Source organism: Aegilops tauschii, chromosome 3, assembly GCF_002575655.3.
Source record: "Aegilops tauschii subsp. strangulata cultivar AL8/78 chromosome 3, Aet v6.0, whole genome shotgun sequence".
NCBI lineage: Eukaryota > Viridiplantae > Streptophyta > Magnoliopsida > Poales > Poaceae > Aegilops > Aegilops tauschii.
The window spans coordinates 605684417-605702154 of NC_053037.3; the positions used below are offsets into that span (position 1 = coordinate 605684417).

At 42.0% G+C, this 17738-nt stretch overlaps 1 protein-coding gene and 1 long non-coding RNA gene across 4 annotated transcripts; one reads left to right on the forward strand and one right to left on the reverse strand.

Annotated features, from left to right (window-relative positions):
• The first annotated feature begins 3456 nt into the window (after positions 1-3456).
• LOC123497461 (uncharacterized) lies at positions 3457-12369 on the forward strand. Of its 3 annotated transcripts, none has more exons than XR_012205731.1 (7): positions 3457-9412; positions 9533-10002; positions 10140-10311; positions 10437-10829; positions 10938-11038; positions 11150-11330; positions 11435-12368. It is a non-coding gene; the product is annotated as an uncharacterized lncRNA (long non-coding RNA). The 3 variants fall into 3 exon arrangements; XR_012205732.1 differs by having other exon boundaries at positions 3457-6467; positions 6586-9412; positions 9533-10311; positions 11435-11548; XR_012205730.1 differs by having other exon boundaries at positions 9533-10311; positions 11435-12369.
• Positions 12369-17274, reverse strand: LOC120962061 (protein FAR1-RELATED SEQUENCE 5-like). The gene is made up of 2 exons (XM_073511282.1): positions 12696-17274; positions 12369-12583 (listed from the first exon to the last, which is right to left on the reverse strand). Exons 1-2 carry the CDS (start codon positions 15259-15261, stop codon positions 12381-12383), a joined length of 2769 nt encoding a protein of 922 aa, XP_073367383.1. The 5' UTR covers positions 15262-17274; the 3' UTR covers positions 12369-12380.
• Positions 17275-17738: the final 464 nt, after the last annotated feature.

Sequence of the window (17738 nt, forward strand, 5' to 3'; positions counted from 1 at the left end):
TTTTGTCTTGTCGATGGGAGCGTCGTCGAGAGACATGGGGGGCCCAGTTACATGTCCCACACCAGGCACGCAACTGCATGTCTTCTAGCTGGGTCGCAACTCGACTTCCATTTTTTTGTTGTTTGCCGGAGGGGTGGCTTCTTGTTTTTTGGTCCCAACTCGGGGATGGGGGGTACCCGGAGCGGCGTCGAGAGACATGGGGGGCCCAGTTGCATGTCCCACACCAGGCACGCAACTGCATGTCTTCTAGCTGGGTCGCAACTTGACTTCCATTTTTTGTTCGTTGCCGGAGGGGAGGCTCTTCTAGTTTTCTGGTCCCAACTCGGGGAGGGGGGCAGGTACCCAATTTTTTGTCGAATGGGGCGGCATCGAGAGACATGGGGGGCCCAGTTGCATGTCCCACACCAGGCACGCAACTGCATGTCTTCTAGCTTGGTCGCAACTAGAGGGCTTTTGTCTTGTCGATGGGCGCGTCGTCGAGAGACATGGGGGGCCCAGTTACATGTCCCACACCGGGCACGCAACTGCATGTCTTCTAGCTGGGTCGCAACTTGACTTCCATTTTTTGTTGTTTGCCGGAGGGGCGGCTTCTTGTTTTTTGGTCCCAACTCGGGGATGGGGGGTACCCGGAGCGGCGTCGAGAGACATGGGGGGCCCAGTTGCATGTCCCACACCAGGCACGCAACTGCATGTCTTCTAGCTTGGTCGCAACTAGAGGGCTTTTGTCTTGTTGATGGGCGCGTCGTCGAAAGACATGGGGGGCCCAGTTACATGTCCCACACAAGGCACGCAACTGCATGTCTTCTAGCTGGGTCGCAACTCGACTTCCATTTTTGTTGTTTGCTGGAGGGGCGGCTTCTTGTTTTTTGGTCCCAACTCGGGGAGGGGGGCAGGTACCCAATTTTTTGTCGAATGGGGCGGCGTCAACAGACATGGGGCCTAGTTGTATGTCCCACACCAGGCACGCAACTGCATGTCTTCTAGCTTGGTCGCAACTAGAGGGCTTTTTTGTCTTGTCGATGGGCGCGTCGTCGAGAGACATGGGGGGGGGGGGCAGTTACTTGTCCCACACCAGGCACGCAACTGCATGTCTTCTACTTGGGTCGCAACTCGACTTCCATTTTTGTTGTTTGCCGGAGGGGCGGCTTCTTGTTTTTTGGTCCCAACTCGGGGAGGGGGGGTACCCGGAGCGGCGTCGAGAGACATGGGGGGCCCAGTTGCATGTCCCACACCAGGCACGCAACTACATGTTTTCTAGCTGGGTCGCAACTCGACTTCCATTTTTTGTTGGTTGCCGGAGGGGCGGCTCTTCTAGTTTTCTGGTCCCAACTCGGGGAGGGGTGCAGGTACCCAATTTTTTGTTGGACGGGGCGGCGTCAACAGGCATGAGGACTAGTTGCATGTCCCACACCAGGCACGCAACTGCACGTCTTCTAGCTTTGGTCGCAACTAAGGGGGGGCTTTGTTTTGTCGGAGGGGGCAACATTGAGCGACATGGGGCCGTGTTGCATGCCCAACTATACTCATGCAACCACATGTTTTTCTAGCATGGTCGGAACTTAGTGTCTTCCAACTTAGTTGCAATTAGGGGCCTTTGTTTTACCGGAGAGGGCAACAACTAGTCATGCAGTTGCAAGCGTTGTCCCCCGGAGTATAACTAGATGTTCTTTTACAAACAATTTTTTTCTCAAACTAGACTTTTTTTGCTTGGTCGGAAGGGGGCAGCTCCCCCGTGAATCCTCTACCCTCACTATGTGTCATACGAGCACCATAACACCGCTGTTTTAAACCACGCTCGCGAACACAAATCAAGCATGCTCTACCCTCACTATGTAGAGGATTTATGAAAAAATAATATTCATATACATTTGTTTACTTTCTTCTTTTTGCATTTTTTGTTTTCCCAAAGATTTAAGAAAAAATAATATTTTTGTATCTTATTCTAACAGCGGAGCTCACTTTCTCAAAAATAAAAGGAGCATATTAAAGAAGAAGAGTTACTTGTCCAGATCCTCGGACATATTTTTTTAATACTTTTTTGTGAAGGAAAGGAGTTTTTTCGAAACGGAGGCAAAAAATTTGTCCTATCGATTAATTAAGCAGAGATAATTGCCCAACAAATCAACGGAAAATAGTGACTATACACGGTGTGCTGCTGTTTTCTATTTTTTTTTCTTTTTTTTAAGTCTCCGGAATGTGGACCCAGGCTCTACTTCTTTCTAGAGGTCACCCAACGGCACATAGACACAGAGAGAGAACGGGAAAGGAAGGAAGCCGCATCACGGGGGCGGTCACATCCAAGGTTTCCGCGGCGGAAGTCGCCGGCGACGAGATGCTCGTCGACGCCCGCGGCGAGATGCTCGGTGGCGCCCCTCCAGAGTCCTCGCGCCCCGCTGATGAGGTGAGCTATGGCCGCTTTTCCCCTCTCTCCCCTCCACCCCACACAATCGCGCCCCCCGTTTGCGTGTACGCGAGGCGAAATCCAGCTGCGGATGTCCATTTTTTACAGTATAGGATTCATAATTTGTTGAGAATCACGATTCCGTGAGGGAATTGCAAGTCTAGAAGAGGGATTTTGGTGTGTTTTCGTGCAGCGGCATGGGTGTGTGGGGGGGGGGGGGGGGAACTAGCGTGGTCGCCCGTGAGGTCAAATGGGCACCGGTGGTGCTGCCCGACGAGAAGGTGTCAGGGGCAGCATGGCCGTCTTCTCCATCGTTCTCCGGCGGCACCCCGGCCAGCGCCACGCCCGGTCAGCAGGATGGGGAACTTAGTAGGACTATGTCTGAATTTTATTATGTGCTCTATGAGAGCGTCAGTCTAATTCTGTTCACTGTCAGAACGCATTCTGCTTGTTTGTGTTTTTTCTGAACTTAGCATGTGGGAGCTGCTCAGATACAACAGCAACTAATCAATTTAGAGAGCGGGGACACGAATCATGCACAGATATGTATGCATGTTTTTTGCAGTTTGCTGCTTGTTTTTTAGTTTTGCCATCTTGATATGCGGCGTCAAGTCTAGTCCCCTTGCAGAATTTGCCAACTGGAATTGGAGCGAATGATTCCTGTACTTGAACAATGTTTGTGCACTCTGTTGCCTGGAAATTCAGAGTTTGTGTACTTGAACATGTTTTTATCTGTACTTATGTTTTGAACAAGATATATCTGTGATTCACAAGTAAATGATGGCACCAGAACTGCTAGTATATAGCAGAATTTAGCAGTTTTGTAGTCCCCTCGCTGAATTCACGCAAACTGGAATATGTTTTTGCGTATTGTCCCCTGGCTGAATTCGCTAACTGGAATATGTTGCGTCTAGTCCCATTGTCTAGTCATTCAGTGATTTGTGAGCATGGGAGGGATTTTGTATTTTGTTGAGATTGCGTCTTAGGAGAATGTACGCACCTAAGAACGTTTTACAATTTGTGAAAGAATGCAGCATGCTCCAAGATGGCAGGTGTCTTTTTTGGGGTAATTTTTTGTCGCTGTTTCAAACCAAAAAAATATACTATTTGTGATTCTCTTTCTGCTACTTGCAACTCTTTTTGAGAAATCAAGTATATATTAGGCCATATTCCTCTTTTGAGGACAATGCTCGGTTTATTTTCCTATGCATAAATTCCTCTTAACCAATTCTAAACCATATCCCGGCTCTGTATCTTATTTTCTTAGCTAAGTGGCACAGTAAAGTTTTTGAGAGGGAATCCAGTGATCATTTTTATTTTTTGTCTTTCGTGTGTAAATCCACTTTTGTGATCTATATTTTTTAAATTAATGCGCCTCTTTTTTTATGGAGCAGTGTCTGATGGATGCCCGCAAGAAGATTGAACACGAGATCGAAAGTAAAGCCAAGGCGTCCTTGAAAGAAGGGTTAGGTCAAGAGCTTAAAACTGTACGCACTCGAATCTCATCATCATTTTTTTATGTGTTTTGATTTAACCCCTTTTTTGTACATTTTATTATGAATCTCATCATCATTTTTTTTGGGCATGAAGTTTGTGGAGATGGAGTTTGTGGGAGATGGAGTATATGGTGTGAATATAGATTCTGGGATGGAGTTTTTGGCAATGCCTGTTTGAATTATTTTTCTGAGGCATTTGGCATACTGAGGTAGTTGATTTTTTGTTTTTGAGACAATGTGTGTGTTCTACACCAAGCTGGGCCAGTGTTGTGTTATACATAGTTCTATTTCTAGGCAATTCTAGCCAGACTCCATTCCCTCACACAAATCTAGGCTGAGCTAGTACTTGCGACGGAGGGACACGTGGGTGGGCGGCAGCGGCCAATGTGGGGTATGCGTGCGTGCGTGCTTCGCGTGGCGTGACGAGCATTGTGGTTGGGATCGGATGTCCACACCACGAACCAGGCTGTGACTTTGACCACCTGCTAGTTGTCCTTCTTCTTTTTCCTCACACACGAAAAAATAAACCTGCTACTTTTATTAAGTATTGTTTTTGTGTAACTGCATCTCACTCAGCAACACCTTTCTAAACCTACACTACTAACCGAATCAATCATAATCGCTGTGTTTTTCACTTTCCCTTATCTGAATTTAGACTCCAAGATCATAATCCTTGTCTCTGATGCATAACTTTTTTGAATGATTTTGGTGCAGTATTTTTTTCTTTAGCTAACTGCACAGTAAAGTTTTGAGAGGGAATCAAGTGATCATTTATCTTTCTCTTTTTTGTGTTTGTGTTAAATTCACTTTTTCTTTTTAGCTAACTGCCTCTCTTTTTGTTAAATGCAATCACCCATTTTGTATGCTTTCTACAATGTCTACTGCTTGGTTTTTCGTTAAGCATTAGCAAACAAGGGAAGTTACCCTGCAACATATGTGTGTTGTTTTTGCTATTTATCTTTTTTTGGCCTAGAGTATGTTCGCAAAAGATACATGTTACTATGCAACACTAATGTATCATATGCACTTTTTTTGTGAACACAGCCACACCCAGGTACAGATATTGAAGATGAAGAAGGGAACCCTGGTAGCGATAGGAATGAAGAAGGGAGACATCAGTGTGTGGAAGATACTGATTTAGATGAGAGAGGCTATGATGTTGAGATCACCGACACTGAAGCATCAGACGATTTGCTGTATGAAGAAGTTCTGACGGTGGTGTGTAACTCTTTATATACAAATACACACTTTTTCTTTTTCCAAGGTTATTAATTCATATAGGAAGTTTTTAACTAGGCAACACATGTTGAAAGAGAGGCTATGATTTTTTTTTCTTTTTTGATGTTTTAAAAAATAGCTAATGAATGATTTGTGTTGCCTCTTTTTTCCCCTTGCTCCACCCTAATGAATTTTTTCTCTTTTTTTGCTTTTTGCTAGCTGACTAAGAGTGCTCAAAGGAAAGAACATCGGAAAGCTGTTTTGCAACGAAAAAAGAAGGTACGTCACTGCTCTTTTCTTTTTTTCATTTGTTGGGGTTCCATTGTTTCTATAGTTGTGTAGCTCAAAAAATTTCACACACCTTCTCTTACCTTCTATATTTTTTCTTTTTTGCAACAGAGAGCAAGGATTGACCCAAACACAATCAAAGCCACAATTGATGAGATTGCGACCAAAGCTTACAGCCGGTGTAGCGTGCCATACTTCTCCGAGATTGTGAGTTTCGTGTGTAAGAGCCACCACAGGGTCCAGCTTGTTAGGAACAGCGGTTTCGGGTATCTGTTGGAGCTGGTTGACTGTCCTGTACCCAGGGGTTTTGTGCAGTGGATCGCTGACAATGTTGACACAAAAGCAGAAGCAATTGTTTTCAACAAGAAGAGCATTCCACTGAATGCTCAGTCAGTGGAGTTTGTGTTGGGGATTCCTTCAGGGGAAACAATCATAAACACTAAAGAAGAAGATGCTGGCAAACAAGCTTTTCTTGCGCTTTTTGGTTTGACAGAAGTCCCAACAATCAAATTCTTTGGCAATAAGCTGATGAACGAAGATATGTCTGACGACCAGATCATCCGTTGTTTCCTGGTTGTGGCATTATCAACATTCCTCTGCCCGACATCAAACACTAAACCAAGCACCAAATATATGGGAGCTCTAGTTAATGTGGAGCAACTCAAGCAACTAAATTGGTGCAGGTTTGTTCACGATTGGTAGTTGATGTATATAAAGAAATACCAAAAGGAAAAGCTGAAGCAGAACCGAACAATGATGACTCTAGGAGGATGTATATACCACCTAGCAGTATGTCACTCTTTTTTTTCAAATCCAATGTGTTTTTTATGTGATTAAGCCATTTTTTGTGTTTGTTTATCTTTTGTTGGTGTAGTCCTATATCATCTAGTCTAATGTTTTCCCAATTTTTTTGTTTTTTTGCAGGTCCGTTGCCTTGATTTTACTGATTTTGGCTCAATTCAAATCCCATCTTTGATGCCAGGATATGTGTTTGGAAGGGAGATATGGTCAAGCATTTAAGTGACATGACCATTGGAAGAGATGGAAAGTATGGATGTCTGACAGTAAGTTCTTTCACCCTCCTTTTTCTTTTTCTCATCCAAAAGCATGACATCCTTTGTGCAACATTTTCTTATTTTTAAATTTCTTACACTTTTTTTATTTCTGTATGCATTTTTGTAGATAAAAGAAGTATCAGAAACCTGCTATAAGGATGGAACACATGAGTGGGCAAGTACAATTAAGAATTCAAATTTCAGGAAAGCGATAAACAATGTTGCAGGGAATTCTTTGTCTGACAAGGTTTTTGTGACCCCGTGCTTTTTTTCATTGAAGCAAACCCTTCTTTTTTATGCGGTTTCTATATGTACAGCCTACGCCTTTTTTACGAGTTTTCACTTTTTGTGATGCATCATGTATTTCTTTTGGACCAGGTCAAAGAGGATATCTTCCTCGCTTACGAAAACCATATGAAGAATGAAGACCTAAATACTTGCATCAAAGCTAAAGGGCTTTTGCTAGACTCGATCCGCATCATAACCAATGCCTCTGGTGAATCAGGTGATACAGTTAAAGTGGGCTCAACAGGAACTGAATTGAATGCAAGCCAACAATCCAACAACTCAGGAGACACTGTCAAACTACAATCGACTGAACTTCAAGAGGAAAATGATGGAGGTGTGTCACCATTTTTTTGCTGTAATCCTTCAGTAGTAGTTCCTTTTCTAATGTGTGCCTACAAGTCAGTCTATAAGTCAGCATTTTTACAAAGGTGTCACACCTCCCGTCTGGTGCCCTTTTTTTTCTCCTCGCCATGCAGTCTGTTGGTTCTTCTGTATCAAAAACGAATGTTCTATCAACTAGCCAACAGTCTGTTGGTTCTTCTGTATCAAAAACAAATGCTGGAAAAGGGAGCAGAAATGAAGCTGATGGGTTTTGTAGCAGCCCTCCTAAAGTCCATGAAATAGGCAAGCTGAAGGTGCGCACTGCAACACACAGCTTTTCTGATCTCACACCATTTTTTGGTTGGCCACACATTTTTTCTTTTTCTTTTTTCGTCTAACCATGTACCCTTAAACAGTCTGACTCCGTAGCACAATGTCAAAGAGAGCATTCCTCAAAGGACCCCATGCCGGAAATGTGTGCTCCAGCCGCATCAACTTTCACTCTAGGAAATCAAGATGGAGGTACAACTTTTTGGTTTTTTGTAACTTTTTAATGTTCTTTTCTTTTTCTCGTTCTCTTGAACTTACATTCCTAACTCCATTTTTTTCATTTTTGAACCACAGCAATTTTGATACAATACAAAAGGAGGAGGATAGATGCCCAATCAAGCAGCGAACCACATGATCCCTGTTCAATCAAGCATAAGAAGCCTTTGGAAGCTCTTTTGAAGGTACAGAATGTGCTGTTTTTTTTCTTTTTTCGTAATGCAAGTTGATTTTCAAAAAGATTCGTCTAACATAGTTTTTTGCTTTCGTGTTTGCATTCTTTTCCTGCAACAGGAAGACAAAAAAATCCCCTCAAAACAGGGTGAAGAAAAGGATGAAGTCCACACTCTAGATAATCAACAAGAGAAAAGCAGCAGCCTCAACTACATGCTTATTGGAGAAGCAAAAGAGAACCACGTTCAAAATGTAGCAGAGAGTGCCAAGGAGGACATCCCAACAGAGCTCATTCAGTCCAAAATAATTTTCACGGAATCAAAGCGAACAACATTTTCTGGTTTTCAAAACACATCAATTCAGGAATTGGTACACAAAATTTATTTTTCTTCATGTCAGCAGTGGCATTCATAGACATGCTTACCACTCTCTAGTTGTCAATCTTTTTTTGTCTTCTTCTATGTGTTTAACTCTGTCTTTTTTCTTTGTTTTTTTGTTTGTTCACTTGAAAACAGGACCTGCAGAGGAAAAATTTCAGGGGGCGCCCGGATAACCTGAGCATAGACATTAATGTAAAAGCGCAACCAGAGAGTGGTAAGCATGTCTTCTATTTTTTATGCTCTCAATTTTATAAAAATTGAAGCATAGACATTAATGTACCAGCACAATCAGAGGTCTCCTTTCTTGTGTGTGTGTGTGTGTGTGTGTGTGTGTGTGTGTGTGTGTGTGTGTGACTGAAATGCTTTTATTTGTTTTCAGGGACACATACAGATGAGGTTTTCGCAAGAGGCTATAAAATCATTAGCAACTTTCTAGACAAGGCAAGAGAAAAATATTTCTTCGCCGAGGATAGCACCCCCTCATTCAGGATCTCTGAAGATGTGGATGAATGTGGAAATATAATCGAAGAACATGAATTGTGGAGGCCTGTATGGATGAAGGATGAGTGTTACAATAAAAAGTTAGAGGCTAGTTTTTCAATATCTTTTTTTCATCCACAAGTGGTTTCTCCTGTCAACATAAATGCCATATTTTCAATGCACATAACATTTTTTCTTTTTCTCATAAACAGGCAACGAAGTTGAAGATCGCCAGAAACTTCAAGGAAGTACAACCGACATTTGTGTGCAAGGGAATACAAACTTGAAGGTATTCTACCCCCCATCTGTTCAAATCTTTTGCTATAAACGCTGGCTATTTTTTTGACTTTTTTGGTCTCTCTCTGTGTTTTTGTTACTTGGTTTTTGTGACGAGCAACACAGAAACAGGGGAGCAGTAGTTCAAACTACGAGCTAAGCATTCAGTGCGCCCAAAGGGAAGTACAGAGAAGTTTGTTGTGTGAGACGCCACACCCCCCAAAACCAGTTGAGGAGATTGTTGATTTGGTCAGTTTTCGCAAAAAACTTTCTTGTCTTGTATTAGTTTATCACAAATAGGCTTTTTTCTCCAAGCATTTCCAGGGTTGACTTTTTCCTTCCTTTTTTCTTTTTTATTCACCCTATGTGGCGCAGACAACACCTGAAGTTCAAATGTCAACTGGGTGGAATCACAGGCAAACTTGCTACTCACCATGCAAAAATAATAACGAGTACACAGCCAAGACTCCCCCACTCAAAATGAGGAAGGTAGTCCTGAAATAGCAGATTTCTTATCAAATACAAGCATGTATTCTTTTTTCGTACTAAAACAATCCTTTTCATATGCACTTTTTTGTGTGTTTGGTTCTATTTTTATGTTTCCCCCAGGACTACTCCATGGTTCCAATAATAGGAAAAAGGTTATTTCCAGAGGAGGAAAGCTGTCAACAAGAATCCAGCGGCAGCAAAAGGAATCCAGTACATCTAATGGAAGAAAAAACTGTAAGAAGCCGTTTTTTATTTTTTAAGTGCTCTCTGTTTTGTTAATCGTTCTTTTCTTTTTCTGAAATTCTTTTTGTGTCATATGTATAGTCAGGACAACTCAAAATTCATGGAGAAAACATGTTTAGGCAAGAGCGCAGCACATTGGTCAACAGAACTGATGATTTTTACAACACAAATCTCTCATTAGGAAGGCCAAGCAGTTTCCGTGGAAAAGAAAATGTACCACCAAAGAGGATTGTCCAACCAAGCAGGTACCGTAGCTCACCATACGACTGCAGCGAGAGGGGCCCAATAATGCCACACGAGAGAAAGATGTATGAGAACATAACATCCTTGGCCAATGTTGAAGGATCGTGAGTTTTTTTTCTCAGAATCACTAATTTATTTTTTTGCAAAATGTTTTTTTTTGCCTTATACTCACTGTAAAGACTTTTTGTGAGTAAGCCTAACCTGCAAGCTGACATGTTTTCCTTTTGTTCTATATGTATAGCAAACCTGCAGTTTTGATTGACATAACCGTCGCCACATTTGGACAATTGGGTAACTCGATGAAAATAGATGGCCGGGTCCAGGCCTATGTCATAAATGTCTAATGTAGGCACCTATTTAATGAAAATCATCCTAGGAACTCACTCAAGCACTATTTCTTCCACACTGCATCTGTAAGCAAATGAAACCCCACCTTTTTTTTCTCTCTGTTTGTTTTTGATGCTTTCCCTTGTTTTTATTTTTTCTGTCATCGTACTTACCTACCTTTCAAAATTTTCATCATTCAACAACTTAAAAGGAATATTTCCTGGGCAAATGGAAAAATGATGAGGCAAGAATTTGGTGGAGGAAGAAACTGATTACGAGTTTCATTGGAGCTGGAAAAGCACATAATCTTTCGATGTCAGACAAGGTTTTTTGTCAAACTTCCTCTTTTCATTTTTCCACAACACAAGTTCAGCTATAATTTAGTTTAGTGTTTTTTCCTTCTTTCATATACACTAACTTGTTATCTATATTTTCCCTTTTCTGCATCAACTCCAAAATGGATGTACACAAGTTGTACTTTCCAACACTACACGAGGAACATTACTTTCTGTTCGTCGTCGACATCAAGGGTCGCACGTTTTATTTTCTGGATTCTTTGTATGATGAGAAGAGCTCATATCATATGAACATAAAAAAGAAGATTGTAAGTACAAGGGTTTTTAATACTGTTTTTTGTTTTTGTGATAATTATATTGTCTGCAAGTTTTCCTGCAAACATCAGTAAATGTTTTATTTTTTATATTTGAGGCAGATCTCAAGCTTTATATGCACTTGGTACGAAGCTCGGCTTGAGCCAATGGATTTCAATGCATTCCCTGCTGTTTACCCTAAAGTCCCTCAACAAGATAACGAGTACGAAACCAAACATCTACGCTTTTTATTTTTCCTGACTCCTTTTGCTTTGTTGTAACTTTTTTATACATTTTTGTGATTTTTGTTCACAAACACCTGTACCTTTTCCAGTATTGATTGTGGCATTTTCACTATGAAACTAATGGGATGGTGCCCAAGGAATCCAACCCCTATAGTTTTTTCACCAAAAGATGTCCCAGATGCAAGGATCCGATATGCTGTTGATCTCATGTTCAGCCACTACAACACTTTGGATGACGAGAAGAAGCGTGTCAAGGAGTTCTGCCTATAGGTTAACCCCATATGCATTTTTTCTGGTTTTTTCAGATTCTTTTGCTTTATGTTTGTGACAGGATTTTATTAAGTTTCCCCCTGTGTTTTTATCCTTCCGTGCAGACATGAAAAAGTGCTGACAGCTCCTAAAAGACGCCACTCACAGTGACAAGAGGAGCTGTATCAAGAGTCATATCAGCAAAATCAAAGGAAAGAGGAGTTGTATCAAACACATAGTTAGCAATTGTTTAAACATTTTCGAGATGTTTTTCTATTTTTTGTATGAACACAGAATGTACACCCTTGTTGCTGTAGAACATATATATGCCCCCTCTATTATTTTTTGTTTTGTTCTTTTTCACTCGGTAATGTGGTGAAACACAGGAACTATAACAGTGTTTTTCCTCATGTGTTTATGTTTGCACCTTTTCCAAATTTTTGCTTAAATGAATTTTTCATGTTTTCCGTGTGGCATCAATACTTTTTTGGTGTTTTCCATCTGATGGAGAGGGCCAAGGAGATGATGACACAAAGGTCACCCTCTCTTTTTTATATCTTTTTTGTACTCATTTTAATGCACAACAGTCATCTTTAAGTTTCTAGATCTCTATACTTTTTAGGTTCAGATCCACCTAAAATCGTTGCTCATGTTTGAGTTTTTCCTGTATCATTTTACTCCTGCACTCATTTTTTGCTTACAAACATATTAAAGTATGAAGTCATCTTTCAGAATCCCAGCTAGGGTAGCAAGTTTTGTTCATACAGTTTCCAGTTTTACTGCATTTTGTCATTTTACTAATAAAGATCATACATCAGGCACCAAAAACTTATGAACTTAAGGAGGAGAAACAATGCCCATTTCGATTTTTCTCATAATGCAAGGAAACACTCATGAAGATCAAGACCAACAGCAACAAGGTAATTTATCCACATTGTTTCCCATCATTTGTGCAACAACAGAGTTTTCAGTTCATAAGCAAAAAAAGAGAGGAAGAGAAACATGCAACAGTTTTCATCGTCTCTCCTTATAATGTACTTATTGTTAAAGAACTTTCAACTCTTTTTTTCTTCAAGATGCACCAGTAGTATCTTTTCGTGCGCTCCGCTTCTCGCCTGTTTTTTGCTTCCCTCCTGTTTGTTTCTTGCTAGGCATCCCCTTTGAGGCACTAGGCGCACTAGTAGTATCCTTCTGTGCACTCCGTTTGTCACCTGCTTTTGGCCCCCCTCCTGTTTGACTCTTCCTACTACTATCCTTTGAAGCACCAGGGACTCCTGTGACAACAAGATTTTTTTTTCTTAGTTTTTTAGGCACAAACAAATGACAGCAGCAGAGTGATGCGATTTTAAGTAGTAGTGCTTTTAAAGTGCGAGGATTGAGGCAAACCTGTTGGTTGCTTGCCGACTGTAGTCTTCTTGTGAAATTGGGACCTGGGGATGTGTTTGTTTGTGCACGAAGCAAAAACATGGTCATGCTGACCACAATGACTGCAACCAATTTGTTGTTTTGCCTGTATTTTCTCCAAAAATGTCTTGTAACGCTCTTGTGGACGCCCCTTCGAAGCAATAACATCAGGATCCTTTAGACTTTCCCCGTACCCATCAGGGTGCGGCGTGACCATAGTAGGGGCTGGAGCTCTCTCAACATGCTTGTCTTGCATTTTTTGCTGCTCCTCTGCCAAAGTCATCTCATCTAGCTTTGCCTCAATCCTCACACTTTCACCAACCACATACATATATTTTTCATTGGATGACGCAGCATCCGAAGCCATTTCATTCAGTCTGCTAGACAGCAACATGTATCTAAGGTGATGGTCCCCTGCTGTTAGCTCCTCAGGGACGCCGTACCTGAGTTTTCTAATGTCTTTTCTTTGCTTGGGTCTCCATCTGTCAATGTAGTACTTCTCGGGTAGCACCGGCAAGTTGAGGTGTGTTAATACCCTAAGTATGTGGCTGCACACAACGCCATCTTTTTCAAACTTTCCACAAATGCAAGCAAAATCCTCTCTGTGCATATCAACAATGACAACATATCTCCGGATTCTAAAATCTTTCTTGTACACCTCGTACCTTGTGTTTTTCTCAACCTCCTCCACATGCAACTGGCTTGCAAACTTTATAACTTTCTGAAATATGTAGAATATCGCTCTGTTGTACTTCTCTGCAGCCTGCAATTCCAGTTCAGTGCCCAGCCAGTAGGTTGGCTTTGTTGTTCTGGTAATAGAGTCTTGTTCCTTCTCATTCTCCTGCATCGCTTTCAATATCCGCTCATACTCACGCAAAAAGGTAATCACACTGAATGTTGAGCCTACATTGTCCTTGAATATGGCATTTGTCCCTTCACTCCGGGCAGTCGAGTGGATGAAAGGGAAGAAGCTTTTCTTGAAATAGACTGGGACAAACAACTCCCTATACTTCCACATGTACCTGAAGTACTTGACATTCTCTACTCCATACTTCTCCGTCATCGGTGGCCACAACGTCTCAAACTCTGCCTCTGTCAGGCAGTTATGCATGATGTCGCTGAAGTCAGCATACAAGTCTGGTTGTGTTGAAAAGGTTCTCACACATCTTTCCCGAACCTTTTTCATTATGTGGAAGAGACAACACCTATGAACAACACCCTTGAAAACAGCAGGAACCGCGGTCTTCATTGCCACATCTTGGTCAGTAATGACCGTGAGAGGAGCTTTTCGACGCATGCAGTCCAGAAATGTGTCGAAAAGCCATTCAAATGTGTCCACCGTCTCGTTATGCACTATAGCACAAGCAAACAAGCAGTTGAGCCCGTGTCCAGTGATGCCAACAAACGGTGCAAACGGCATATTGTAACGGTTTGTCTTGTATGTCGTGTCGAAACTCAAACAATCACCATACAGCTCATACATTTTTCTCGAGTAGCCATCCGCCCAGAATATGCACAACACCTTATTGATGTCCTCGTCAGCAACTTTGAATGCATAGTAGAAATTTGGATCTTCCTTTTGTTTGTTCCTAAAGTACTCAAGGACCTGCAACATATCTCCCTTGCCATTCTCTCTGTTTATTGCTGTCCTCACATTGCTAACATATTTCTTAGTGTATGGTGCATCACCCCCTCGCAGGTAAGAAAGAATGGCCATAATCTTCCTAGTGGGCATTTGTACAGAGTTAAATGTCCTGATAAACAACTTCTCTTCCTCTGTCATCTTCTTGTGCGATCTGAGATACTTGCTCTCGTCTGGAGGGCTAAGTGTGTGGTTGTGCTCCAGGTCAACACTCGTGACAACCCATTTGTCTCCTTTTAGTGTTGCAATCATTTTAGCCTGGCACCCGGTTATTTGTATGAAGTTTTTCCTCTTCCTTTTTGCCTTCTCAGGTGGGGGAATCCCTGTTTTTTCTTGCTTCTTGAGCTGCCTCTGTTTTTTCCTTTCTTCAAGCACATCCTTGCCAACAACTTTACCCGAGCGGTTGCACCTGTAAGTGTAACGGGACACTGCCTTGCCACCAGGTTTAGTTGCATGGTAGTTGCCTGCTTTCTTGATTGCAAAACCACAAATGGCTGCATACTCATTGTAGAATGCATGGGCAGCATCACAAGAATCAAAGACCATGCCCACATATGGCACATGGTGGCTCCGTACTTCTTGGCTGCAAGTCTGAGCCTGAGCCGCACAGACACTGTCATTTTGTATGAAAATGAGTATGTCCTCCTGTGACAGGTGTTCAACATTTTCTTGTTGCACTGGCCCGCCTTCCTGTTGATCATCACAATCACAGACATTCTTGTTTTTTCCATGTGCGTCTGCTTGTTTACCATTGTCTGAAACATCATCGAAGCTCATGCCATCCGTGAAACTAGGGCCATGGCTGGAGCCAGCAGCTGCTGAATCATCACCCAAACCACCATCAAGACTCATGTCATCAGGGAAACTAGGTACATGGCTTGTACAAGCAGCAACTTCATCATCCATATCATCATCCAAATCATCATCCAAGTCATCCTCACCTTCATCAAAGTCAAAATCACCATCATCGCTGTCTTGTTCTCTTTATCTAGGCTGGTAGCTACAACCTTGGTGCCCTTCAGCTGTGTTGTCATCCCAGCTCCAGCTAGGGAAACCTTCTGCCCCCACATCTACATTCCCCGCTTGCTGCCTCCCTGTTGGCTGTCCCCCCTCATCTTGTCCTTGCAAACGCCCATACCGCTCAGTTATCATGTATGCGTCATTCTGTATCAGCAACAACAAGTATAAGAGAGTAAGCATATTTTTTTTGTTATTTTTTCTTTCACACATGGGGGAAAGGGCAGTCGGATATGTACATATGTAAATGAAATCATACCTCACAAAACCCCCTGCCACCAGAATCTTGTTGTTGACCAGAATGTTGAGATCCACCAATACTAGCCTGTGACCACAAACATGTTATGTAGTTTTATATTTTATTTGTTGACATTTTTCAACATACATGTCAAAGTCAACAATATAAAGGCACTTTATAGTACCTCTTGATCAGCAACCATCAACAATTGTGTGTAGCTCATGTAACCACTTCCAAGGAAATTCATTTCCTGCATTATTTTCCCCTTTTTGCATGTTAGAATTTGGTAATAGTGTAAGTTACTTTCTTTTTCTCTTTTTATGTTCTTCAGAGTTATAAGTGTCTGCAACATAGCAGAAGAACAAGTTTTTTCATGAAAAAGCACATGACTTGAAGAGGGCACAAGCTATCATTTTTTTTCATGAAAGCACGTACACGCGTTGCAAATGGACTTGAAGATGTTTGAAATGCCAGTCGCGTCCCAGCTTGTTGCTGCTGCACATATTGGGCACCAACGTATGGCTGCTGCACATAGAGAGTAATGTTCTAAGTTCTTTTCTTTTTTGAGGCCACCCAAAAAAATTATGTATTTTTTCTTTCACAATCTAATGGTTTTGTTCTTTAAAAAAAACAGCGATCTTACATGAACCGATGTTACTGGATCAACTGGGACTGGTCCACGGCTGATTGGAGTTCCTTGTGCCATAGTTTCACCCGGCACCTACAAAATGAAGAGGAATCATTAATTGTGAGGTATACATTTTCTATCTTCTGTAGTCAGCAAACAAGATGTTACATACACTGTACATTTCCATCTTTCTGTATAGATCCAGAGGGGCAGGGGCATGTATGCTTTTATATGCTTTTTCTTGTACAACCCACTATAGCAGATCTTGAAAAAAAGTTCAGTTTTCACTGTATTTGTACTGGGGTAATCATGGGAGGGGGCATGTATTCTGTTTTTTTGCCCTGAAACATGAAATCAAAACAGCTCATATACATGTTTCTGTAGGGAACTGTACAGCATCTTTTTTTGTCTCATGCAAAGAACCATGTTCATTAGTTTATCATATTCAAAAAGTGTCAACAACAACAGCAAATTTTCAACTTCTCTGTCCAAAACAAGCATACAACCTTTTCTCTGTCCACAAACAAGCGCACTACATGTTTTTTTCAGTGTGTCCTGAACTGTATGTGTGTTGGACATACACAAAAATAGTAGCAGCATGGAAATTATTATCCTTTATGTCATCAAACCACTGAATACCCATGCTTCTAGTATACTACATGCTTCTAATATACTACAATTTTCTTCTTCATTTTTTTCTTCAGAGAAACTTTGAACAACATGTGAGACAAAGATGGAGTTTTCCTCCCATGAAGTTATCTCAGAGACAAACCTGCGTGCCCATCGGGAAATTTCCATACTGCTCCAAGATTGCTGCAGAAAAACAAAGGGAGAAGAAGAAATAAGAAGGTTTTCATATCCAAAAAGAAGAAGGGAACAAGATCAGGAGAATTGAAAAAGAAAGGAGTTGCAGATGGATCCATGGACGCACAAACTCACCCTGGTGAGTTTGTTTCCCCTTATCCCTGTTCTTATCTTCATCATCTGCTTCTTTCATGTCCAAGAACAGCCGCCACCTACACTAGGGTTGGGTAGGGGAAGCAGGGACGGGGAGGAAGGAGGGGAAAGGTGGGAGGGGTGAGGACTGGCGTGTTCTCTCAGCGTGGGAGGGTGGGGGTTCAGGGTTTTGACAGAGGAGCAAAAGTTTTCCTGTCTTTTAGCTATACATGGGCTTTCTGCTTTTTTTGTTTGTGTGTTTGGTGCGTCCAGGCCCATACAACAGTAGCAGCTTGTTGGTCCAGCCTCAACCAGGACAAACAAAGTGAGAAGCCCAGCCCAAAGTAAGAAACAAACAAACAGGGGGGAAACGAAATAAGCCCAGGTGCTAAGCGTTTCAACCCAGCAAAAACAGAGCTACTTAACAGGCCTAATCTGCATGCGATGACGTCAGCCGACGTCAGCCGACTGAGACTTCGCGAAGTCTCAGTCGACTGAGACCTAGACACTCCCTTAGTTGTTTGAGTGCGAAGGCAAAGAGGCGGCATGCGATGCGACGCTACG